General features: G+C 56.7%; 1 protein-coding gene across 1 annotated transcript in view; it reads right to left on the bottom strand.

The window, feature by feature from the left end:
• CACNA1F (calcium voltage-gated channel subunit alpha1 F) overlaps positions 1–22,639 on the bottom strand; it is a gene marked incomplete at its 5' end in the record, with an annotated part of 38,445 nt that extends 15,806 nt beyond the window's left edge. The window contains 16 exons of the mRNA XM_054518223.1: positions 388–508; positions 2,272–2,479; positions 4,108–4,333; positions 5,600–5,760; positions 7,837–7,863; positions 11,029–11,116; positions 13,649–13,732; positions 13,826–13,983; positions 15,498–15,601; positions 18,516–18,712; positions 20,603–20,755; positions 21,350–21,492; positions 21,586–21,725; positions 22,045–22,083; positions 22,224–22,259; positions 22,604–22,639. Coding sequence (XP_054374198.1) covers positions 388–508; positions 2,272–2,479; positions 4,108–4,333; positions 5,600–5,760; positions 7,837–7,863; positions 11,029–11,116; positions 13,649–13,732; positions 13,826–13,983; positions 15,498–15,601; positions 18,516–18,712; positions 20,603–20,755; positions 21,350–21,492; positions 21,586–21,725; positions 22,045–22,083; positions 22,224–22,259; positions 22,604–22,639 — 1,921 coding nt within the window. The remainder of the gene's footprint in view (positions 1–387; positions 509–2,271; positions 2,480–4,107; positions 4,334–5,599; positions 5,761–7,836; positions 7,864–11,028; positions 11,117–13,648; positions 13,733–13,825; positions 13,984–15,497; positions 15,602–18,515; positions 18,713–20,602; positions 20,756–21,349; positions 21,493–21,585; positions 21,726–22,044; positions 22,084–22,223; positions 22,260–22,603) is intronic.
• Between the last annotated feature and the right edge of the window lie 1,225 nt (positions 22,640–23,864).

Below are 23,864 nucleotides of genomic sequence, written 5' to 3' on the forward strand. Positions count from 1 at the left end.
CCTCCCAGTACTCCCAGTCCCTCCCAGTGCCCTCAGTCCCCACCAGTCCCTCCCAGTGCTCCCAAATGCTCCCAGTGTTCCCAGTACCCCCAATAGTCCCAGTACCCCCAGTACCCCCAGTACTCCCAGTTCCCCCCAGTCCCCCCCAGTCCCTCCCAGTGCCCCCAGTGTTCCCAGTCCCTCTCAGTCCCTCCCAGTGTTCCCAGTCCCTCCCAGTGCCCCCCAGTCCCTCCCAGTGCTCCAGTGCTCCCAATGCTCCCAGTGTTCCCAGTACCCCCAATAGTCCCAGTACTCCCAGTCCCTCCCAGTCCCCCCCAGTCCCTCCCAGTCCCCCCCAGTCCCTCCCAGTCCCTCCCAGTGCCCCCAGTGCCCCAGCCGGGCGCGCACAGTTCCCGCAGATGAAGAGGATGACGAAGTAAACGCAGACGAGCATCCCGGGGAACACGGGCCCCCCGTAGGCCATGATGCCATCGTACATCACCGCGTTCCAGTCCTCCCCCGTCAGGATCTGCACCCCGAGAACCCCACAACCACCTCAGGGACGCCCCAAAAAACGGGGCACCCCAAAAAACGGGACACCCAAAAAAACGGGGAAACCCCAGAACCTCAGTGCCACCCCAAAAACCGGGACACCCAAAAAAATGAGGGCATCCCAAAACCTCAGTGCCACCCCAAAAAACGGGACACCCCAAAAACCGGGACACCCCAAAAAACGGGGCACCCCAAAACCTCAGTGCCACCCCAAAAAATGGGACACCTCAAAAAACGGGGATACCCCAGAACCTCAGTGCCACCCCAAAAAATGGGACACCCCAAAAAAAGGGGAAACCCCAGAACCTCAGTGCCACCCCAAGAACCGGGGCACCCCAAAAAATGGGGCGCCCCAGAACCTCAGTGCCACCCCAAAAACCGGGACACCCAAAAAAAGTGAGGGCATCCCAAAACCTCAGTGCCACCCCAAAAATCAGGACACCTCAAAAAATGGGGCACCCCAGAACCTCAGTGCCACCCTGAAAAACGGGACACCCCAAGAACCGGGGCACCCCAAAACCTCAGTGCCACCCCAAGAACCGGGGCACCCCAAAAAACAGGGGCAGCCCAGAACCTCAGTGTCACCCCAAAAACCGGGGATACTCAAAAAACCGGGACACCCCCAAAAAAATGAGGGCACCCCAAAACCTCAGTGCCACATCAAAACCTCAGTGCCACCCCAAACCCCACAAATTCTGGGGTTCCGCATAATTTTCGGTCTCCTCATGGTTTTAGGGTCCCCTGTGCATTTTGGGGTCTCCCCACAACTTTCAGAGCCTCCTTTGGGGTTTCAGGGACTCCCTGGAGGCTTTGGGGTCTCCCTGCAATCTTTGGGGTCTCCCTGAGGTTTTGGGGTACCTCAAAAGGTTCCCCCAGGTTTTAGAGTTCTCAGGTTTTTTTCCCCTGAGGTTTTGGGGTCTTCCTGAGGTTTTGGGGTCCCCCCCGGGTTTTGGGGTACCTGGAACACGGTGAGCAGCACCTGGGGGAAGGTGTCGACGGTGCTGCGCTTGGTCTTTGGGGTCTCCCTGAGGTTTTGGGGTACCCTAAAGGCTCCCCCCAGGTTTTGGGGTATCCCAAAAGGTTCCCCTGAGGTCTTGGGGTACCCTAAAGGCTCCCCCCAGGTTTTGGGGTACCCCAAAATGTTCCCCTGAGGTTTTGGGGTGCCCCAAAAGGTTCCCCCCAGGTTTTGGGGTCTCCTCATGGCTTTAGGGTCCCCCGTGCATTCTGGGGTTCCCCCTGGGTTTTGGGGTACCTGGAACAGGGTGAGCAGCGCCTGGGGGGGTCTCCCTGAGGTTTTGGGGTACCTCAAAAGGCTCCCCCAGGTTTTGGGGTTTCCCTGAGGTTTTGGGGTCCCCCCCGGGTTTTGGGGTACCTGGAACGCGGTGAGCAGTGCCTGTGGGGTCTCCCTGAGGTTTTGGGGTCCCCCCCGGGTTTTGGGGTACCTGGAACGCGGTGAGCAGGGCCTGTGGGGTCTCCCTGAGGTTTTGGGGTCCCCCCCGGGTTTTGGGGTACCTGGAACGCGGTGAGCAGGGCCTGTGGGGTCTCCCTGAGGTTTTGGGGTCCCCCCCGGGTTTTGGGGTACCTGGAACGCGGTGAGCAGGGCCTGTGGGGTCTCCCTGAGGTTTTGGGGTCCCCCCCGGGTTTTGGGGTACCTGGAACGCGGTGAGCAGGGCCTGTGGGGTCTCCCTGAGGTTTTGGGGTCTCCCTGAGGTTTTGGGGTCCCCCCGGGTTTTGGGGTACCTGGAACACGGTGAGCAGCGCCTGGGGGAAGGTGTCGAAGGTGCTGCGCTTGGTCTGGGTCTCGTCGAAGCTGAAGCGGCCCCCGAAGAGCTGCATGCCCAGCAGGGCGAAGATGATGATGAAGAGGAAGAGCAGAAGCAGCAGGGAGGCGATGGATTTCATGGAGTTCAGCAGGGAGCCAACGAGATTGCTCAGGGACGCCCAGTGCCTGCGGGGTACTGGGGTTACTGGGATGGACTGGGAGGGACTGGGAGCACTGGGAGGGACTGGGGGCACTGGGAGGGACTGGGATGGACTGGGATGGACTGGGATGGACTGGGGTGGACTGGGGTGGACTGGGAGCACTGGGATGGACTGGGATGGACTGGGAAGGGATGAATGGATTTCATGGAGTTCAGCAGGGAACCCACGAGGTTATTCAGGGATGCCCAGTGCCTGTGGGAAACTGGGGTTACTGGGAGCACTGGGGGAGGCACTGGGATGGACTGGGATGGACTGAATGGACAGAGCAGAGCCAACTTGCTGCGTGTCCCCGCGCTGTCCCTGTGTCAGTGTGTCCCACTGTCCGTGTGTCCCCATGCTGTCCCCACACTGTCTCCTCGCCGTCCCTGCACTGTCCCCACACTGTCCCGGTGCTGGGGTGTCCCGCTGCGTGTCCCTGCGCTGTCCTGGTGTCGGTGTGTCCCACTGTCCATGTGTCCCACTGTCAGTGTGTCCCACTGCGTGTCCCCATGCTGTCCCACTGTCCATGTATCACACTGTCAGTGTGTCCCCCTGCGTGTCCCCACACCGTCCCACTGTCACTGTCCCCCCGTGTGTCCCTGCACTGTCCCACTGTGTGTCCCACTGTGTGTCCCCATGCTGTCCCACTGTTGGTGTGTCCCACTGTCAGTGTGTCCCCCTGTCAGTGTGTCCCCCTGCATGTCCCCACACTGTCCCACTGTCAGTGTCCCCGTCGGTGTGTCCCCGAGTGTCCCTGTGCTGTCCCACTGTCGGTGTGTCCCACTGTCGGTGTGTCCCCATGCTGTCCCCACACTGTCCCCTCGCCATCCCTGCACTGTCCCCACACTGTCCCACTGTTGGTGTGTCCCACTGTCCGTGTGTCCCCCTGCGTGTCCCTGCACTGTCCCCGCGCTGTCCCACTGTTGGTGTGTCCCACTGTGTGTCCCCGTGCTGTCCTGGTGTCCGTGTGTCCCACTGTTCGTGTGTCCCCACGCTGTCCCCACACTGTCCCCTCGCCGTCCCTGCACTGTCCCCACACTGTCCCGGTGCTGGGGTGTCCCGCTGCATGTCCCTGCGCTGTCCTGGTGTCGGTGTGTCCCACTGTCCATGTATCACACTGTCAGTGTGTCCCACTGCGTGTCCCCACGCTGTCCCACTGTTGGTGTGTCCCAGTGTCAGTGTGTCCCACTGTCGGTGTGTCCCCCTGTCGGTGTGTCCCCCTGCGTGTCCCCACGCTGTCCCACTGTCAGTGTGTCCCACTGCGTGTCCCCACGCTGTCCCACTGTCGGTGTGTCCCAGTGTCAGTGTGTCCCCCTGTCAGTGTGTCCCCCTGCATGTCCTCACACTGTCCCACTGTCGGTGTGTCCCCCCGCGTGTCCCGGCGCTGTCCCACTGTCGGTGTGTCCCACTGTCAGTGTCCCCCCGCGTGTCCCGGCTCTGTCCCACTGCCGGAGTGCCCCCCTGCATGTCCCCTCACTGTCCCACTGTCAGTGTCCCCCCTGCATGTCCTCACACTGTCCCACTGTCGGTGTGTCCCACTGTCCGTGTGTCCCCCCTGCGTGTCCCCACGCTGTCCCACTGTCAGTGTCCCCCCTGCGTGTCCCCGTCCCTCACCGAGTGACCTTGAAGACGCGCAGCAGGCGCACGCAGCGCAGCACGGAGATGCCGAGCGGCTCCATGGCGCCCCGCTCCACCAGCGCGGTCTCCAGCACGCCCCCGCACACCACGAAGCAATCGAAGCGGTTGAAGAAGCTCGCGAAGTAACACGAGGGGCCCAGAGCGTAGAGCTTCAGCACCATCTCGGCGGCGAAGAGCGACAGCAGCGCCTTGTTGGCGTAGGCTGGGCAGGGGGGACACCGGGGGACACATGAGGGTCAGCCCCGGGAGGGTGGGATGGGACCCCTGAGCTCTGGGGGTGATGGGGACACTGGGGGACACAGCCGGGTCAGCCCCCGGGAGGGTGGGACGGGACCCCCGAGCTCTGGGGGTGATGGGGACACTGGGGGGACACAGCCGGGTCACCCCCGGGAGGGTGGGATGGGACCCCCGAGCTCTGGGGGTGATGGGGGAGACACCGGGGGACACATGAGGGTCATAACCCGGGAGGGTGGGATGGGACCCCCGAGCTCTGGGGGTGATGGGGACATTGGGGGACACAGCCGGGTCACACCCCAGGATATTGGGATGGGACCCCCGAGCTCTGGGTGATGGGGACACTGGGGGGACACAGCCGGGTCACACCCCAGGATATTGGGATGGGACCCCCGAGCTCTGGGGTACCGAGGGGTTTGGGAGGCACGGGGAGGTGTTGGGGGGTGTTTTTTGGGGGGTGTTTTTTGGGGGGTGTTTTTTGGGGGGCATCGGGGGGCACTGAGGGGTTTGGGAGACACTGGGAAGTGTCAGGGGCACTGGAGGATACCCGGGGGTCCGGGGGGGTTTGGGGGGCACTGAGGGGGTTTTAGAGGCACTGGGGGATGTTGGGGGCACTGGGAGTGTCGGGGGACACTGGAGGACACCCGGCTGTCCCTGGGTGTCCCAGGCTGTCCCTGGGTGTCCCTGGCTGTCCCCGGCTGTCCCCAGTTGTCCCCGGTTGTCCCCGTCTGTTCCCAGTTGTCCCTGGCTGTCCCGGGCTGTCCCTGGCTGTCCCCAACTGTCCCTGGCTGTCCTCACCTGTCCCTGGCTGTCCCCGGGCTCCTCACCCTGTGTCTCGGTGAGCCAGGGTGGCTGTCCCCAGTTGTCCCTGGGTGTCCCTGGGTGTCCCTGGGTGTCCCCGGCTGTCCCTGGCTGTCCCCCCTGTCCCCACCCGTCCCGGGGCCCCTCACCCTGTGTCTCGGTGAGCCAGGGCGGCTGTCCCCGGTTGTCCCTGGTTGTCCCCGGTTGTCCCCAGTTGTCCCCGGTTGTCCCTGGCTGTCCCTGGGTGTCCCTGGCTGTCCCCGGCTGTCCCTGGCTGTCCCTGCCTGTCCCCGGTTGTCCCCGGTTGTCCCTGGCTGTCCCTGCCTGTCCCCGGTTGTCCCCAGCTGTCCCGGGCTGTCCCTGGGTGTCCCCAGCTGACCCCAACTGTCCCCGGCTGTCCCCGCCTGTCCCCCCCTGTCCCCGGGCCCCTCACCCTGTGTCTCGGTGAGCCAGGGCGGCTGCCCGTGGTGCTCGGAGGCGATGGTGAGCGTGTTGAGGAACACGAGCAGCAGCACGGTCCAGTAGAAGGACACGGATTTCACCGCGGCGCGGCAGCGGCGCCGCCACAGCCGGTTCAGGCGGCGCAGGCGGCGGCTGAGGGGACACCGGGGCCGTTTGGGGACAGAGGGGACCCGGGGCCGTTTGGGGACAGAGGGGACCCGGGGCCGTTTGGGGACAGAGGGGACCCCGGGGCCGTTTGGGGACAGAGGGGACCCGGGGGGCATTTGGGGACAGAGGGGACACCCGGGGGCCGTTTGGGGACAGAGGGGACGCGGGGGACATTTGGGGACAGAGGGGACGCGGGGCCGTTTGGGGACAGAGGGGACACCCGGGGCCGTTTGGGGACAGAGGGGACACCCGGGGGCCGTTTGGGGACAGAGGGGACACCCGGGGGCCGTTTGGGGACAGAGGGGACACTCGGGGGGCGTTTGGGGACAGAGGGGACCCAGGGGGCATTTGGGGACAGAGGGGACCCGGGGCCGTTTGGGGACAGAGGGGACACCCGGGGCCGTTTGGGGACAGAGGGGACCCAGGGGGCGTTTGGGGACAGAGGGGACACCGGGGCCGTTTGGGGACAGAGGGGACACCGGGGCCGTTTGGGGACAGAGGGGACACCGGGGGGCGTTTGGGGACAGAGGGGACACCCGGGGGGCGTTTGGGGACAGAGGGGATGCGGGGGCGTTTGGGGACAGAGGGGACCCGGGGCCGTTTGGGGACAGAGGGGACACCAGGGGGCATTTGGGGACAGAGGGGACCCGGGGGCCGTTTGGGGACAGAGGGGACACCCGGGGGGCGTTTGGGGACAGAGGGGACCCGGGGGCCGTTTGGGGACAGAGGGGACACCCAGGGGGCGTTTGGGGACAGAGGGGACCCGGGGGCCGTTTGGGGACAGAGGGGACCGGGGGGCATTTGGGGACAGAGGGGACACCGGGGGGCGTTTGAGGACAGAGGGGACGTGGGGCCGTTTGGGGACAGAGGGGACACCGGGGCCGTTTGGGGACAGAGGGGACCCGGGGGCATTTGGGGACAGAGGGGACCCGGGGAGGGGACGGGAAAATCAGCCGGGCCCGCGGGGGGAGGGATTGGGGGGTTTGGGTTATGGGGGAATGAGGGGGGACGCGAAATCAGAAGAGATTTGCGGGGTCTGTGAGGCCGAACCAGGCTTCTTTAAACCCGATTTTCGTTAAAAACCTTTCCCTTAAACCCATTTTTGGTAAAAACCTTCTCCTTAAACCCATTTTTCGTTAGAAACTTAAACCCATTTTTGGGTAAAAACCTTTCCCTTAAACCAATATTTCAATAAAAACCTTTCCCTTAAACCCATTTTTCCATAAAAACCCTTTCCCTTAAACCCATATTTTGGTAAAACCCCCTCCTTTATACGCATATTTTGGTGAAGTTTTTCCATAAAAACCTTTCCTTTAATCCCATTTTTCCACAAAAACCTTTCCCTTAATCCCGTTTTTCGTTAAAAACCTTTCTCTTAAACCCATTTTTCCATAAAAACCCTTTCCTTTAAACCCATTTTTTGGTAAAGTTTTTCCATAAAAACCTCTCCTTTAATCCCATTTTTCATAAAAACCTTTCCCTTAAATCCACATTTCCATTAAAACCTTTCCCTTAAACCCATATTTCAGTAAAAACCTTTCCCTTAAACCCGTTTTTGGGTAAAAACCTTTCTCTTAAATCCATATTTTGGTAAAGTTTTTCATTAAAAACCTTTCCTTTAAACCCATTTTTGGGTAAAAACCTTTCCCTTAAAACCATCTTTCCATAAAAACCTTTCCCTTAAACCCATATTTCCATAAAAACCTTTCCTTTAATCCCATTTTTCCATAAAAACCTTTCTCTTAAACCCATATTTCAGTAAAAACCTTTTCCTAATATCCAACCCATCTTCCCATAAAAACCTTTCCCTTAAATCCATATTTTGGTAAAACTTTTCCCGTAAACCCATTTTCCCATAAAAACCTCTCCCTTAAACCAATATTTCCATAAAAACCTTTCCCTTAAACTCATATTTTGTTAAAAACCTTTCCTTTAAACCCATTTTTCCATAAAAACCTTTCCCTTCAAACCCATTTTGGGATGAGTTGGGAATTTTTAGGGTTCCCCCCCCCCCTCCCCATTTTTACCACATTTCCCCCCCCATTTTTTCTCCCCACTCACCAGAATTTTGTCTTTGTAATTTTGCCCCTGAGGAGAGAAAAAAACCCAGAGAAATTACCCCAAAATTACTCCCAAATTAACCCAAAATTACCCCAAAATTACCCCAAAATTACACCAAAATTACCCCAAAATTACCCCAAATTTGGGGCTGAGGGACACCCCCAAAATTAACCCAAAATTACCCCAAAATTACCCCAAAATTACCCCAAAATTAACCCAAAATTAACCCAAAATTAACCCACAATTACCGCACAATTACCCCAAAATTAACCCCCAAATTACCCCAAAATTAATTCAAAATTACCCCCAAATTTAACCCAAAATTAACCCAAAATTACCCCAAATTTGGGGCTGAGGGACACCCCCAAAATTACCCCAAAATTACCCCAAAATTACCCCAAAATTACCCCAAAATTAACCCAAATTACCCCAAAATTAACTCAAAATTACCCCAAAATTACCCCAAATTTGGGGCTGAGGGACATCCCCAAAATTACCCCAAAATTACCCCCAAATTACCCCAAAATTACCCCAAATTTGGGGCTGAGGGACACCCCCAAAATTACCCCAAAATTACCCCAAATTTGGGGCTGAGGGACACCCCCAAAATTAACCCAAAATTACCCCAAAATTAACTCAAAATTAACCCAAAATTACCCCAAATTTGGGGCTGAGGGACACCCCCAAAATTACCCCAAAATTAACCCACAATTACCCCCAAAATTAACCCACAATTACCCCAAAATTAACCCCAAAATTACCCCAAAATTAACTCAAAATTACCCCCAAATTACCCCAAATTTGGGGCTAAGGGACATCCCCAAAATTACCCCAAAATTACCCCAAAATTACCCCAAAATTACCCCAAATTTAACCCAAAATTAACCCAAAATTACCCCAAATTTGGGGCTGAGGGACACTCCCAAAATTGCCCCAAAATTACCCCAAAATTACCCCAAAATCACCCCAAAATTACCCCCAAATTACCCCAAAATTACCCCAAATTTGGGGCTGAGGGACACCCCCAAAATTACCCCAAAATTACCCCAAATTTGGGGCTGAGGGACACCCCCAAAATTACCCCAAAATTACCCCCAAAATAACCCAAAATTACCCCAAAACCACCCCAAAATTTGGGGATTTTGGGGGTGTCCCTCAGCCATTGGGGGATATCTGGGGGGGCTTTATTGGGGTCGGTTTTGGGGTCCTGGAGGGAATGTGGGGTGACCCAGGGATCTGGGGGGTGGGCTCGGGGGTCCCGGGGGTCCTGGGGGGGTCTCAGGGGTCTGTGGGGTCTCCCGGGGGTTTTGGGGGTCTCTCGGGGGTCCCGGGGGGGGTCTCAGGGGTCTGTGGGGTCTCTCAAGGGTCCCGGGGGTCTCTCGGGGGTTTTTTGGGGGGTCTCCTGGGGGTCTCTCAGGGGTCCCCGGGGTCTGTGGGGTGTCCTGGGTGTCTCTCAGGGGTTTTGTTGGGGGTCTCTCGGGGGTCTCTCAGGGTTTTTTTGGGGGTCTCCCGGGGGTTTTTTGGGGGTCTCTCAGGGGTGTGTGGGGCTGTCCCGGGGGTCTCTCAGGGGTCTCTTGGGGGTCTCTCAGGGGTCTCTTGGGGGTCTCTCAGGGGTCTCTTGGGGGTTTTTTGGGGGGCTCCCGGGGGTCTCCCGGGGGTCCCTGGGGTCTCTCAGAGGTGTGTGGGGCTGTGGGACTGTCCCGGGGGTCTCTCAGGGGTTTTTTGGGGGTCTCTCGGGGGTCCCGGGGGTCTGCGGGGCTGTTCTGGGGTTCTCTCAGGGGTTTTTTTTGGGGGTCTCTCAGGGGTCTCTGAGGGGCTTTTTGGGGGTCTCATGGGGGTCTCTCAGGGGTTTTTTCGGGGTCTCCCAGGGGTTTTTCTGGGGGTCTCCCGGGGGTCTCTTGGGGGTTTTTTTGGGGGTCTCTCGGGGGTCTCCCGGAGGTTTTTTGGGGGTCTCACGGGGGTTTTTTGGGGGTCTCCCGGGGGTCTCTCAGGGGTTTTTTTGGGGGTCTCTCAGGGGTCTCTCAGGGGTCTCTCAGGGGTTTTTTGGGAGTCTCTCGGGGGTCTCTCAGGGTTTTTTCGGGGGTCTCCCGGGGGTTTTTTGGGGGTCTCCCGGGGGTCCCCAGGGTCTCTCCGAGGTGTGTGGGGCTGTGGGGCTGTCCCGGGGGTCTCTCAGGGGTTTTTTGGGGGTCTCATGGGGGTCTCTCAGGGGTTTTTCTGGGGGTCTCCCAGGGGTCTCTTGGGGGTTTTTCTGGGGGTCTCTCAGGGGTCTCTCAGGGGTTTTTTGGGGGTCTCTCGGGGGTCTCCCTGGGGTCTGTGGGGCTGTTCTGGGGTTCTCTCAGGGGTTTTTTTGGGGGTCTCCCGGGGGTCTCTCAGGGGTTTTTTTGGGGGTCTCCCGGGGGTCTCTCAGGGGTTTGTTTGGGGGTCTCTGAGGGGTTTTTTTGGGGGTCTCTCAGGGGTCTCTGAGGGGCTTTTTGGGGGTCTCTCGGGGGTTTTTTGGGGTCTCCTGGGGGTTTTTTTGGGGGTCTCTGAGGGGTTTTTTTGGGGCGTCTCTCAGGGGTCTCTTGGGGGTTTTTTGCGGGTCTCCCGGGGTTTTCTTGGGGGTCTCTCGGGGGTCTCCCGGGGCTCTACCGGGGGTTTTTTGGGGGGTCTCTGAGGGGTTTTTTTGGGGGGTCTCTCAGGGGTTTTTTTGGGGGGTCTCTGAGGGGTTTTTTGGGGGGTCTCTCAGGGTTTTTTTTGGGGGTCTCTCGGGGGTTTTTTTGGGGGGTCTCTCAGGGGTTTTTTGGGGGTCTCTCAGGGGTTTTTTTGGGGGTCTCTCAGGGGTTTTTTTGGGGGTCTCTCGGGGTTTTTTTGGGGGGTCTCTCAGGGGTCTCTGAGGGGTTTTTTGGGAGTCTCTCGGGGTTTTTTTTGGGGGGTTTTTTTGGGGGTCTCTGGGGTTTTTTGGGGGTCTCCCGGGGGTCTCTCAGGGGTTTTTTTGGGGGGTCTCTCAGGGGTCTCTGAGGGGTTTTTTGGGGGTCTCTCAGGGGTTTTTTTGGGGGGTCTCTCAGGGGTTTTTTGGGGTCTCTGAGGGGTTTTTTGGGGGGTCTCTCAGGGGTTTTTTGGGGGTCTCTCAGGGGTTTTTTGGGGGGTCTCTCAGGGGTTTTTTGGGGTCTCTGAGGGGTTTTTTGGGGTCTCCCGGGGTCTCCGGGCTCTCACAGGCAGCGGTCGCAGGCGGTCGGCGGCGCCTCCTCCTCGCCCACGGTCTCGGTGTTGACCGAGGTGGTTTCACTGCCCGGGAGGCTCGCTGGGAATGGGGGCACTGGTTAAACTGGGGGGACTGGTTAAACTGGGGGGCACTGGGAATGGGCACTGGTTAAACTGGGGGGCACTGGTTAAACTGGGGGGCACTGGGAATGGGGGCACTGGTTAAACTGGGGGGCACTGCTTAAACTGGGGGGACTGGTTAAACTGGGGGGACTGGGGGGCACTGGGAATGGGGGCACTGGTTAAACTGGGGGGACTGGGAATGGGGGCACTGCTTAAACTGGGGGGCACTGCTTAAACTGGGGGGACTGGTTAAACTGGGGGGACTGGGAATGGGGGCACTGGTTAAACTGGGGGGGGGCACTGGTTAAACTGGGGGGCACTGGGAATGAGGGCACTGGTTAAACTGGGGGGGCACTGGTTAAACTGGGGGGACTGGGGAACCTGGAAAGGGGGAGTTTGGGGGGCTGGGGTCGGGAAATGCGGGGGTACCCCGGTCTGGGTTCAGGGAATTCAGGGGTGTTTGGGTTCAGGGAATTTGGGGTGCCCAGGTCTGGGTTCAGGGAATTTGGGGTGCCCAGGTCCAGAGAGTTTGAGGTGCCAGGGTTGAGGGAATTTGGGGGTGTTTGGGTTCAGGGAATTTGGGGTGTCAGGGTTCAGGGAATTGGGGTGCCCAGGTCTGGGAGTTTTGGGGTGCCCAGGTCTGGGTGTTTTGGGGTGCCCAGATCTGAGTTCAGGGAATTTGGGGTGCCCCAGGTCTGGGTGTTTTGGGGTGCCCCAGGTCTGGGGTCAGGGAATTTGGGGGTGTTTGGGTTCAGGGAATTTGGGGTGTCAGGGTTCAGGGATTTGGGGTGCCCAGGTCTGGGTTCAGGGATTTGGGGTGCCCAGGTCTGGGAGTTTCGGGGTGCCCAGGTCTTGGAGTTTTGGGGTGCCCAGGTCTGGGTGTTTCGGGGTGCCCAGGTCTGGGTTCAGGGAATTTGGGGGTGTCAGGGTTGAGGGAATTGGGGTGCCCAGGTCTGGGTGTTTTGGGGTGCCCCAGGTCTGGGGTCAGGGAATTTGGGGGTGTTTGGGTTCAGGGAATTCGGGGGTGTTTGGGGTCAGGGAATTTGGGGTGTCAGGGTTGAGGGAATTGGGGTGCCCAGGTCTGGGAGTTTCGGGGTGCCCAGGTCTGGGTGTTTCGGGGTGCCCAGGTCTGGGAGTTTCGGGGTGCCCAGGTCTGGGTGTTTTGGGGTGCCCAGGTCTGGGGTCAGGGAATTTGGGGGTGTTTGGGTTGAGGGAATTGGGGTGCCCAGGTCTGGGTGTTTTGGGGTGCCCATGTCTGGGAGTTTCGAGGTGCCCAGGTCTGGGTTCAGGGAATTTGGGGTGCCCAGGTCTGGGTGTTTCGGGGTGCCCCAGGTCTGGGTGTTTTGGGGTGCCCAGGTCTGGGAGTTTTGGGGTGCCCCAGGTCTGGGTGTTATGGGGTGCCCCAGGTCTGGGGTCAGGGAATTTGGGGTGTTTGGGTTCAGGGAATTTGGGGTGTCAGGGTTCAGGGAATTGGGGTGCCCAGGTCTGGGAGTTTCGAGGTGCCCAGGTCTGGGTTCAGGGAATTTGGGGTGCCCAGGTCTGGGTGTTTCGGGGTGCCCCAGGTCTGGGTGTTTTGGGGTGCCCAGGTCTGGGAGTTTTGGGGTGCCCAGGTCTGGGTTCAGGAAATTGGGGTGCCCAGGTCTGGGTGTTTTGGGGTGCCCCAGGTCTGGGGTCAGGGAATTTGGGGTGCCAGGGTTCAGGGAATTTGGGGGTGTTTGGGTTCAGGGATTTGGGGTGCCCCAGGTCTGGGAGTTTCGGGGTGCCCAGGTCTGGGTTCAGGGAATTTGGGGTGCCCAGGTCTGGGTGTTTCAGGGTGCCCAGGTCTGGGTGTTTTGGGGTGCCCAGGTCTGGGTGTTTCGGGGTGCCCAGGTCTGGGGTCAGGGAATTCGGGGGTGTTTGGGTTCAGGGAATTTGGAGTGTCAGGGTTCAGGGAATTGGGGTGCCCCAGGTCTGGGTGTTTTGGGGTGCCGAGGTCTGGGGTCAGGGAATTTGGGGGTGTTTGGGGTCAGGGAATTTGGGGTGTCAGGGTTCAGGGAATTGGGGTGCCCAGGTCTGGGTGTTTCGGGGTGCCCCAGGTCTGGGAGTTTTGGGGTGCCCAGGTCTGGGTTCAGGGATTTGGGGTGCCCAGGTCTGGGAGTTTCGGGGTGCCCAGGTCTGGGGTCAGGGAATTTGGGGTGTTTGGGGTCAGGGAATTTGGGGTGTCAGGGTTCAGGGATTTGGGGTTCCCAGGTCTGGGAGTTTCGGGGTGCCCAGGTCTGGGTTCAGGGAATTTGGGGTGCCCATGTCTGGGAGTTTCGGGGTGCCCAGGTCTGGGAATTTGGGGTGCCCAGGTCTGGGTTCAGGGAATTTGGGGTGTCAGGGTTCAGGGATTTGGGGTGCCCAGGTCTGGGAGTTTCGGGGTTCCCAGGTCTGGGAGTTTCGGGGTTCCCAGGTCTGGGAGTTTCGGGGTGCCCATGTCTGGGAGTTTCGGGGTGCCCAGGTCTGGGAGTTTCGGGGTGCCCAGTGCTACCGTGGGTGTCCGTGGAGTGACTCGCGTGCCGCAGCCACTTCAGCCTCGGTTTCCTCTTCCCCATCAGCTCCTCAGCAGTCAGACCTGGGCAAAAGGAAAACCCCACGGAGCTTTTGGGGTGCTCAGGATTTTGGGGTTCCCCCCAGCCGTCCAGAGCCGTCCCCCAGCCCCGCTCACGGTGCTTCTCGTGCTCTCCCTCCTCTTCATCGCCCTCCAGCTCGGCCTGGGTGATCCAGTCCATGTAACCCCTCAGGTCCTCCTCCAGCTGCTGCTTCTCACGGAGCTTCTGGAAATCTCCGCGGGCTTTGGCCTTTTCTCGTTCCTTGGAGAACTCCCTGCGGACGGGGGGCACAGGGGTGACACCCACAAAAAATGCAAAGGTGTGACCCCCCAAAAGTGCCAAAAATGACAAGGTGTGACACCCCCCAAAAAAATCCCCCCAAAATGCCAAAAAAATCCCAAAAAATCCCCAAAAATGCCAAGGTGTGACCCCCCAAAAATGCCCAAAATGCCAAGGTGAGACCCACAAAAAAATGCCAAAAATGCCAAGGTGTGACACCCCAAAAATGCCAAAAATGACAAAGTGTGACACCCCAAAAATGCAAAGGTGTGACCCACAAAAAAATGCCAAAAATGACAAGGTGTGATCCCCCAAAAATCCCCAAAATGCCAAGGTGTGACCCACAAAAAATCCCCAAAAATGCAAAGGTGTGACCCACAAAAAAATGCCAAAAATGACAAGGTGTGACACCCCCCAAAAAAATCCCCCCTAAATGCCAAAAAAATCCCAAAAAATCCCCAAAAATGCCAAGGTGTGACCCCCCAAAAATGCCCAAAATGCCAAGGTGTGACCCACAAAAAAATGCCAAAAATGCCAAGGTGTGACCCCCCAAAAATCCCAAAAATGCCAAGGTGTGACCCATAAAAAATCCCCAAAATGCCAAGGTGTGACCCATAAAAAAATGCCAAAAATGACAAGGTGTGACCCCCCAAAAATGCCAAAAATGCAAAGGTGTGACACCCCAAAAATGCAAAGGTGTGACCCACAAAAAATGCCAAAAATGCAAAGGTGTGACACCCCAAAAATGCAAAGGTGTGACCCACAAAAAATGCCAAAAATGACAAGGTGTGACACCCCCCAAAAAAATCCCCCCAAAATGCCAAAAAAATCCCAAAAAATCCCCAAAAATGCCAAGGTGTGATCCCCCAAAAATGCCCAAAATGCCAAGGTGTGACCCACAAAAAATCCCCAAAATGCCAAAAATGCCAAGGTGTGACACCCAAAAAAATCCCAAAAATGCCAAGGTGTGACCCCCCCCAAAAAATCCCCAAAAATCCCAAAAATGCCAAGGCGGACCCACCCCCAAAAATGCCAAGGTGTGATCCCCCAAAAATCCCCAAAAATGCCAAGGTGTGATCCCCCAAAAATGCCCAAAATGCCAAGGTGTGACCCACAAAAAATCCCAAAAATGCCAAGGCGGACCCACCCCCAAAAATGCCAAGGTGTGACCCCCCAAAAATCCCAAAAATGCCAAGGTGTGACCCCTAAAAAAATGCCAAAAATGCCAAGGTGTGATCCCCCAAATAACCCCAAAAAAGCCAAGGTGTGATCCCCCAAATAACCCCAAAAAAAGCCAAGGTGTGATCCCCCAAATAACCCCAAAAATCCCCCAAAATCACCAAAATTATAAGGTGTGATCTCCCAAAAATGCCAAGGTGCGATGCCTCAAAAAATCCCAAAAAATTCCAATAAATCCCAAAAATGCCAAGGTGCGACCCCCCAAAAAAACCCCAAAAAACCCCAAAAATCCCCCAAAATCCCCCAAAACCCCGATTTGTGTCCCCTCACCCGCTGAGCACCCCCAGGACGAGGTTGAGGACGAAGAAGGAGCCGAAGATGACGAGGCTGACGAAGTAAATCCAGGGCAGCTCGTGCCCCATGGCGTCCTGCATCTGTTGGGGGGCAAAACTGGGGTGAACGGGGGGTCCCCCCAAAAAAATCAGGGATTTTTCGGAGGATTTTAGGGGGGCTCATTGATTTGTGTGAGGATTTTGGGGGGGCTCAGGGATTTTTATGTGGATTTTGGGGATCTCACGGATTTGTGTGAGGATTTTGGGGGGCTCAGGGAGGGGTTATGAGGATTTTGGGGGGTCTCAATAATTTATGTGAGGATTTTGGGGCTCTCACTGATTTGTATGAGGATTTTGGGGGTCTCATTGATTTGTATGAGGATTTTGGGGCTCTCAATGATTTGTGTGAGGATTTTGGGGGTCTCAGTGATTTGTGTGAGGATTTTGGGGTCTCATGATTTGTATGAGGATTTTGGGGGGCTCAGGGAGGTGTGTGAGGATTTTGGGGGTCTCAATTATCTGTGTGAGGATTTTGGGGGGTCTCATTGACTTATGTGAGAATTTGGGGGGTCTCAATGATTTATATGAGGATTTTGGGGGGCTCAGTGATTTGTGTGAGGATTTTGGGGGGGTCTCAGTGATTTATATGAGGATTTTGGGGGGCTCAGCAATTTGTGTGAGGATTTGGGGGGCTCAGGAAGGAGTTATAAGAATTTTGGGGCTCTCAATGATTTATGTGAGGATTTTGGGGGGGCTCAGTGATTTGTGTGAGGATTTTGGGGTCTCAGTGATTTGTATGAGGATTTTGGGGGGCTCAGGGAGGTGTGTAAGGATTTTGGGGGTTTCAGGGAGGGGTTCTGAGGATTTTGGGGGGCTCAATGATTTATGTGAGGATTTTGGGGCCTCAGTGATTTGTGTGAGGATTTTGGGGGGCTCAGGGGTGTTTTGATGATTTTGGGGGGTCTCAATGATTTATGTGGGGATTTGGGGGGGCTCAGTGATTTATATGAGGATTTTGGGGGGCTCAGCAATTTGCGTGAGGATTGGGGGGGTTAAGGAAGGAGTTCTAAGAATTTTGGGGGTCTCAATGATTTATGTGAGGATTTTGGGGGTATCTCAGGGAGGGGTTCTGAGGATTTTGGGGGGGGCTCAGGGATTTTTATGTGGATTTTGGGGATCTCAATGATTTGTGTGAGGATTTTGGGGGTCTCAGTGATTTGTGTGAGGGTTTTGGGGGTCTCGGATTTGTGTGAGGATTTGGGGGGACTTAGGAAGGGGTAATGAGAATTTTGGGGGTCTCATTGATTTATATGAGGATTTTGGGGTCTTAATGATTTGTGTGAGGATTTTGGGGTCTCATTGATTTATGTGAGAATTTGGGGGGCTCTCAATGATTTATGTGAGGATTTTGGGGGGCTCAGGGAGGGGTTTTGAGGATTTTGGGGGTCTCAATGATTTGTGTGAGAATTTGGGGGGGGCTCAGTGATTTTTATGTGGATTTTGGGGGTCTCAGTGATTTATGTGAGAATTTTGGGGGTCTCAGTGATTTATGTGAGAATTTTGGGGGTGTCTCAGGGAGGGGTTCTGAGGATTTTGGGGGTCTCAATTATCTGTGTGAGGATTTGGGGGGGCTCAGGGATTTGTGTGAGGATTTTGGGAGGACTCAGTGATTTTTATGTGGATTTTGGGGATCTCACGGACTTGTATGAGGATTTTGGGGGGTCAGGAAAGGGTTATGAGAATTTTGGGGGGGGATCAATAATTTATGTGAGGATTTTGGGGTCTCAGTGATTTGTATGAGGATTTTGGGGGGGCTCAGTGATTTGTATGAGGATTTTGGGGGCTCTCAATGGTTTATATGAGAATTTTGGGGGTCTCAATGATTTATGTGAGGATTTTGGGGCCTCAGTGATTTGTGTGAGGATTTTGGGGGGCTCAGGGAGGTGTTTTGATGATTTTGGGGGGTCTCAATGATTTATGTGAGAATTTTGGGAGTCCCAATGATTTATGTGAAGATTTTGGGGGTCTCAGTGATTTGTGTGAGTATTTTGGGGCTCTCAGTGATTTTGGGGGTCTCACCCAGTAGAGCCCATCAGTCCAGCCCTCCATAGTGATGCACTGGATTTTGGGGGTCTCAGTGATTTATATGAGAATTTTGGGGGTCTCACTGATTTTTATGGGAATTTCGGGGCTCTCACCCAGTAGAGCACGTCCGTCCATCCCTCCATGGTGATGCACTGGATTTTGGGGGTCTCAGTGATTTATATGAGAATTTTGGGGCTCTCAGTGATTTCGGGGGGTCTCACCCAGTAGAGCACGTCCATCCATCCCTCCATGGTGATGCACTGGATTTTGGGGAGCTCAGGGAGGGTTTGTAAGGATTTTGGGGGCTCTCAATGATTTATATGGGAATTTTGGGGGTCTCAATGATTTGTGTGAGAATTTTGGGGATCTCATTTATTTATGTGAGGATTTTGGGGGCTCTCAATGATTTATGTGAGAATTTTGGGGGTCTCAGTGATTTATATGAAATTTTTGGGGGTCTCAGTGATTTATATGAGAATTTTGGGGCTCTCAGTGATTTCGGGGCTCTCACCCAGTAGAGCACATCAGTCCAGCCCTCCATGGTGATGCACTGGATTTGGGGGAGTTCAGGGATGGTTTATAAGGATTTTGGGGGTCTCAGTGATTTGTGTGAGGATTTTGGGGGGCTCAGGGGTGTTTTGATGATTTTGGGGGGTCTCAATGATTTATGTGAGAATTTTGGGGGTCTCAATGATTTATGTGAGGATTTTGGGACCTCAGTGATTTGTGTGAGGATTTTGGGGGGCTCAGGGAGGTGTTTTGATGATTTTGGGGGTGTCAGTGATTTATATGAGAATTTTGGGGGTCTCACTGATTTTTATGGGAATTTCGGGGCTCTCACCCAGTAGAGCACGTCCGTCCATCCCTCCATGGTGATGCACTGGATTTGGGGGAGTTCAGGGATGGTTTATAAGGATTTTGGGGCTCTCACCCAGTAGAGCACGTCGGTCCAGCCCTCCATGGTGATGCACTGGAACACGGTGAGCATGGCGAAGAAGAAGTTGTCGAAGTTGGTGATGCCGCCGTTGGGGCCCTCCCAGCGGCCGCGGCACTCGGTGTTGTTCTGCAGGCAGGCGCGGCCGTGCCCCGAGAAGGCGCAGGGCGAGGGATCGTCCTCGGACTCCAGGTCTGGGGACAGGCGACAGCGACCCCGGTGACAGCCCCGGGCAGGGCGGGGCCCCCCGGGTGTCCCAAATGGGCTCCTGAGGCTGCCGGGAATTCCTGGGCCCTGTGCGGGTGGAACCTCGGCCTTGCGGAAATTGGTGCTCCTGCTGCTCGAAATTCCTGCTCGAAATTCCTGCTTGAAATTCCTGCTCAAAATTCCCATTCCTGCTCAAAATTCCTGCTCAAAATTCCCGCTCAAAATTCCCATTCCTGCTCGAAATTCCTGCTCGAAATTCCTGCTCGAAATTCCCGCTCGAAATTCTTGCTCGAAATTCCCATTCCTGCTCGAAATTCCTGCCCAAAATTCCCGCCCGAAATTCCTGCTCGAAATTCCCCTTGCTGCTCAAAATTCCTGCTCAAAATTCCCCTTCCCGCTCAAAATTCCTGCTCGAAATTCCTGCCCGAAATTCCTACTCAAAATTCCCCTTGCTGCTCAAAATTCCTGCTCGAAATTCCTGCTCGAAATTCCTGCTCAAAATTCCCATTCCTGCTCAAAATTCCGGCTCGAAATTCCCGCTCGAAATTCCTGCTCAAAATTCCCCTTCCTGCTCAAAATTCCTGCTCGAAATTCCCATTCCTGCTCAAAATTCCCGCTCAAAATTCCCATTCCTGCTCAAAATTCCTGCCCAAAATTCCTGCCCGAAATTCCTGCTCGAAATTCCCCTTGCTGCTCAAAATTCCTGCTCAAAATTCCCGCTCAAAATTCCTGTTAAAAATTAATTTTCCTGCTCAAAATTCCTGCCCGAAATTCCTGCTCGAAATTCCCGCTCGAAATTCCTGCTCAAAATTCCCCTTCCTGCTCAAAATTCCTGTTAAAAATTCTGTTCCTGCTCAAAATTCCTGCCCGAAATTCCTGCTCAAAATTCCTGCTCAAAATTCCTGCTCAAAATTCCTGCTCGAAATTCCCGCTCAAAATTCCCCTTCCTGCTCAAAATTCCTGCCCGAAATTCCTGCTCGAAATTCCCCTTGCTGCTCAAAATTCCTGCTCAAAATTCCCCTTGCTGCTCAAAATTCCTGTTAAAAATTCTGTTCCTGCTCGAAATTCCTGCTCAAAATTCCTGCTCGAAATTCCTGCTCGAAATTCCCCTTGCTCAAAATTCTTGTTGGAAATTCCTGCTCCTGCTAAAATTCATGTTCTTGATAAAATTCCTGTCCCTGCTGAAAATTCCTGTCCCTGCTGTGGGGGTCTCGGGATTTTTGGGGTGTGGTGTCCTCAGTGTGAGGATCCCAATCCCTGACCTGGAGCACCTGGGGATCAGTGAGGGGGACTCGGGGGGGCGCCCCAGATCTGGGGGTGCCCCGGATCTGGGGGTGTCCCTGACCCTGGGGGTGCCCCAGATCTGGGGGTGTCCCTGACCCTTGGGGTGCCCCAGATCTGGGGGTGTCCCTGACCCTTGGGGTGTCCCTGACCCTGGGGGTGCCCCAGATCTGGGGGTGTCCCTGACCCTTGGGGTGTCCCTGACCCTGGGGGTGTCTCTGACCCTTGGGGTGTCCCTGACCCTGGGGGTGCCCCAGATCTGGGGGTGTCCCTGACCCTTGGGGTGTCCCTGACCCTGGGGGTGTCTCTGACCCTTGGGGTGTCCCTGACCCTGGGGGTGCCCCAGATCTGGGGGTGTCCCTGACCCTTGGGGTGTCCCTGACCCTGGGGGTGTCTCTGACCCTTGGGGTGTCCCAGATCTGGGGGTGTCCCTGACCCTGGGGGTGCCCCTGACCCTGGGGGTGCCCCAAATCTGGGGGTGTCCCTGACCCTGGGGGTGTCTCTGACCCTTGGGGTGTCCCAGATCTGGGGGTGCCCCTGACCCTGGGGGTGCCCCAGATCTGGGGGTGTCCCAGGCCTGGTGTGACCCCACCCACCGGAGCCGATGAAGAAGCAGGTCTTGTGCATGCGGCCGATGAAGAGCTCGAGGCCGATGATGGCGTAGATGATGATGACGAAGAGCACGAGCAGCGCGATGTGCAGCAGCGGCACCATGGCCTTCATGATGGAGTTGAGCACGATGTGGAGACCTGGGGGGACACGGGGAAAGGGGGGGTGAGAAGAAGCTGATGGAGGAGAAGCTGAAGGAGAAGCTGAAGGAGAAGAAGCAGATGGAGAAGAAGCTGAAGGAGAAGGAGCTGATGGAGAAGCTGATGGAGAAGGAGCTGATGGAGGAGAAGCTGATGGAGAAGGAGCTGATGGAGAAGAAGCTGATGGAGAAGGAGCTGAAGGAGAAGAAGCTGAAGGAGAAGCTGATGGAGAAGGAGCTGATGGAGAAGAAGCTGAAGGAGGAGAAGCTGATGGAGAAGAAGATGGAGAAGAAGCTGAAGGAGAAGAAGCTGATGGAGAAGGAGCTGAAGGAGAAGAAGATGGAGAAGAAGCAGATGGAGAAGAAGCTGATGGAGAAGAAGCTGATGGAGAAGAAGCTGATGGAGAAGAAGCTGAAGGAGAAGAAGCTGATGGAGAAGAAGCTGATGGAGAAGGAGCTGATGGAGAAGAAGCTGAAGGAGAAGGAGCTGATGGAGAAGGAGCTGATGGAGAAGGAGCTGATGGAGAAGAAGCTGAAGGAGAAGGAGCTGATGGGAGACCCCAAACCCCCCGAATTTGTCCCCCTCAGGTCTCACTGGGGACGCCGGAGACGAGGCGCAGCGGGCGCAGGACGCGGAAGGCGCGAAGGGCCTTGACATCGAATCCGCCCGGCTTGCCGCTCATGTGGTGGGCGTCCCCCGGCTTGTGGGACACCTGCTCCAGGATGACGCTGAACAGCCTGCGGGGGACACCAGGAGGTCACAGAGCTCCGGGGGCCACCTCACCCCCGGCGTTGTGTCCCCCCCGTGTCCCCCAGAGCGGCGGCCCGGACCCGACGATGACGATGACGAAGTCCAGCAGGTTCCAGCCGTTGCGGATGTAGGCGCTGGGGTGGAGCACCAGCCCGTAGGCGATGATCTTCAGGAAGGTCTCCACGGTGAAGATGATGAGGAACACGTACTCCACCTGCTCCTGAGGGGGCAAAATGGGCGGGGGGGGTCAGCAACCCATGAGTCAGGGGGTTATGGGGTCATTCAGTGTCCCCTTCCACTTTTGGGGACACCCCGACCCCTTCTCCAGGAGGACATTTCAGGACATCTCCACCCCTCATTGCTCCATCATGAGGATGATGAGGAACACGAGCTCCACCTGCTCCTGAAGGGCACAATGGGTGGGGGGGGTCAGCACCCCATAATTCAGGGGGTTAGGGGGTCACCCAATGTCCCCTTCCCTTTCGGGGACACCCTGACCCCTTCTCCAGCAGGACATATCCGTCCCCTCATTGCTCCACCATGAGGATGATGAGGAACATCTCATTCTCCACCTGCTCCTGGGGGGGGCAAAATGGGCAGGGTGGGGTCAGCAACCCATGAGTGAGGGGGTTATGGGGTCACCCAGTGTCCCCTTTCCCTTTTGGGGTCACCCTGACCCCTTTTCCAGGAGGCCATCTCCATCCTCTCATTGCTCCACCATGAGGATGATGAGGAACACGAGCTCCACCTGCTCCTGAAGGGCACAATGGGTGGGGGGGGGTCAGCACCCCTGGATTCAGGGGCTCATGGGGTCCCCTTTCCCTTTTGGGGTCACTCAGTGTCCCCTTCCACTTTTGGGGACACCCTGACCCCTTCTCCAGGAGGACATTTCAGGACATCTCCACCCCTCATTGCTCCATCATGAGGATGATGAGGAACATCTCATTCTCCACCTGCTCCTGGTGGGGCAAAATGGGCAGGGTGGGGTCAGCACCCCCTGATTCAGGGGGTTATGGGGTCATTCAGTGTCCCCTTCCCCTTTTGGGGTCACCCTGACCCCTTTTCCAGGAGGCCATCTCCATCCCCTCATTGCTCCACCATGAGGATGATGAGGAACATGAACTCCACCTGCTCCTGGTGGGGCACAATGGGTGGGGGGGGGTCAGCACCCCTGGATTCAGGGGCTCATGGGGTCCCCTTTCCCTTTTGGGGTCACTCAGTGTCCCCTTCCACTTTTGGGGACACCCTGACCCCTTCTCCAGGAGGACATTTCAGGACATCTCCATCCCCTCATTGCTCCACCATGATGATGATGATGAGCAACACGAGCTCCACCTGCTCCTGGAGGGGTAAAATGGGTGGGTGGGGTCAGCACCCCATAATTCAGGGGCTCATGGGGTCACCCAGTGTCCCCTTCCCTTTTGGGGTCACCCTGACCCCTTTTCCAGGAGGACATTTCAGGACATTTCTGTCCCCTCATTGCTCAGTGTCCCCTTTTGAGGACCCTCACTGACCCCTCCACCCTGGGGACATTTGGGGTTCCCCCTCCCCAGCACCCCCTTCTCCTGAGGGATGGCACAGGGACATTTGTCCCTTTTTGGGGACAAGAGACAGGGACCCCCCCTTGCATCCCCTTCCCTTTGGGGACAAGGACACTCGGGGACCCCCTGAGCCCCTCCCAGTGTCCCCTTCTCCTTTTGGGGTCACCCAGTGTCCCCTTCCCCTTTTGGGGACCCCCTGACACCCTGACCCCTTCCCCAGGAGGACATTTCAGGACCTCTCTGTCCCCTCAGCCCCTCCCAGTGTCCCCTTCCCTTTGGGGACAAGGGACAGGAACACTTTGGGACATTTGGGGACACCGTCCCTTCCTTTGGGGCCTCACCAGATGGGACATTTGGGGTGTCCTGCCCCATTGTCCCCCCCCTCAGGGTGACAAGGGACACTGGGCCCCCCCCAGTCCCCTCCCAGTGTCCCCTTTGTGGGTGACTGGGGCGGCTCAGCCGGGATTAGGTGACAAAGCAGATTAAGGCAGTGGCACAGGCGGGTGACACAGGGACACATCAGCACAGGGGACACGTGTGGCACGGGGACAGCCCCACCCCCGGGTCCCCACAGCCTCTGTCACCTCCTCAAGGTGTCACCTCCACCCCGGGGTCCCCACAGCCGCTGCCACGCCGCGGTGCCACCCCTGGCATGTCCCCAAGGTGTCACCCCAAGGTGCCACCCTCTGCCAGCTCCCCAGGGTGTCACAGAGACCCCAGGGTCCCCACAGCCGCTGCCACCCCATGGTGCCACCCCCTGTCACCTCTCCACGGTGTCACCTCCATCCCACAGTCCCGGCCACCCCACAGTGCCACTC

This window comes from Molothrus ater, unplaced genomic scaffold (assembly GCF_012460135.2).
Source record: "Molothrus ater isolate BHLD 08-10-18 breed brown headed cowbird unplaced genomic scaffold, BPBGC_Mater_1.1 matUn_MA100, whole genome shotgun sequence".
NCBI lineage: Eukaryota > Metazoa > Chordata > Aves > Passeriformes > Icteridae > Molothrus > Molothrus ater.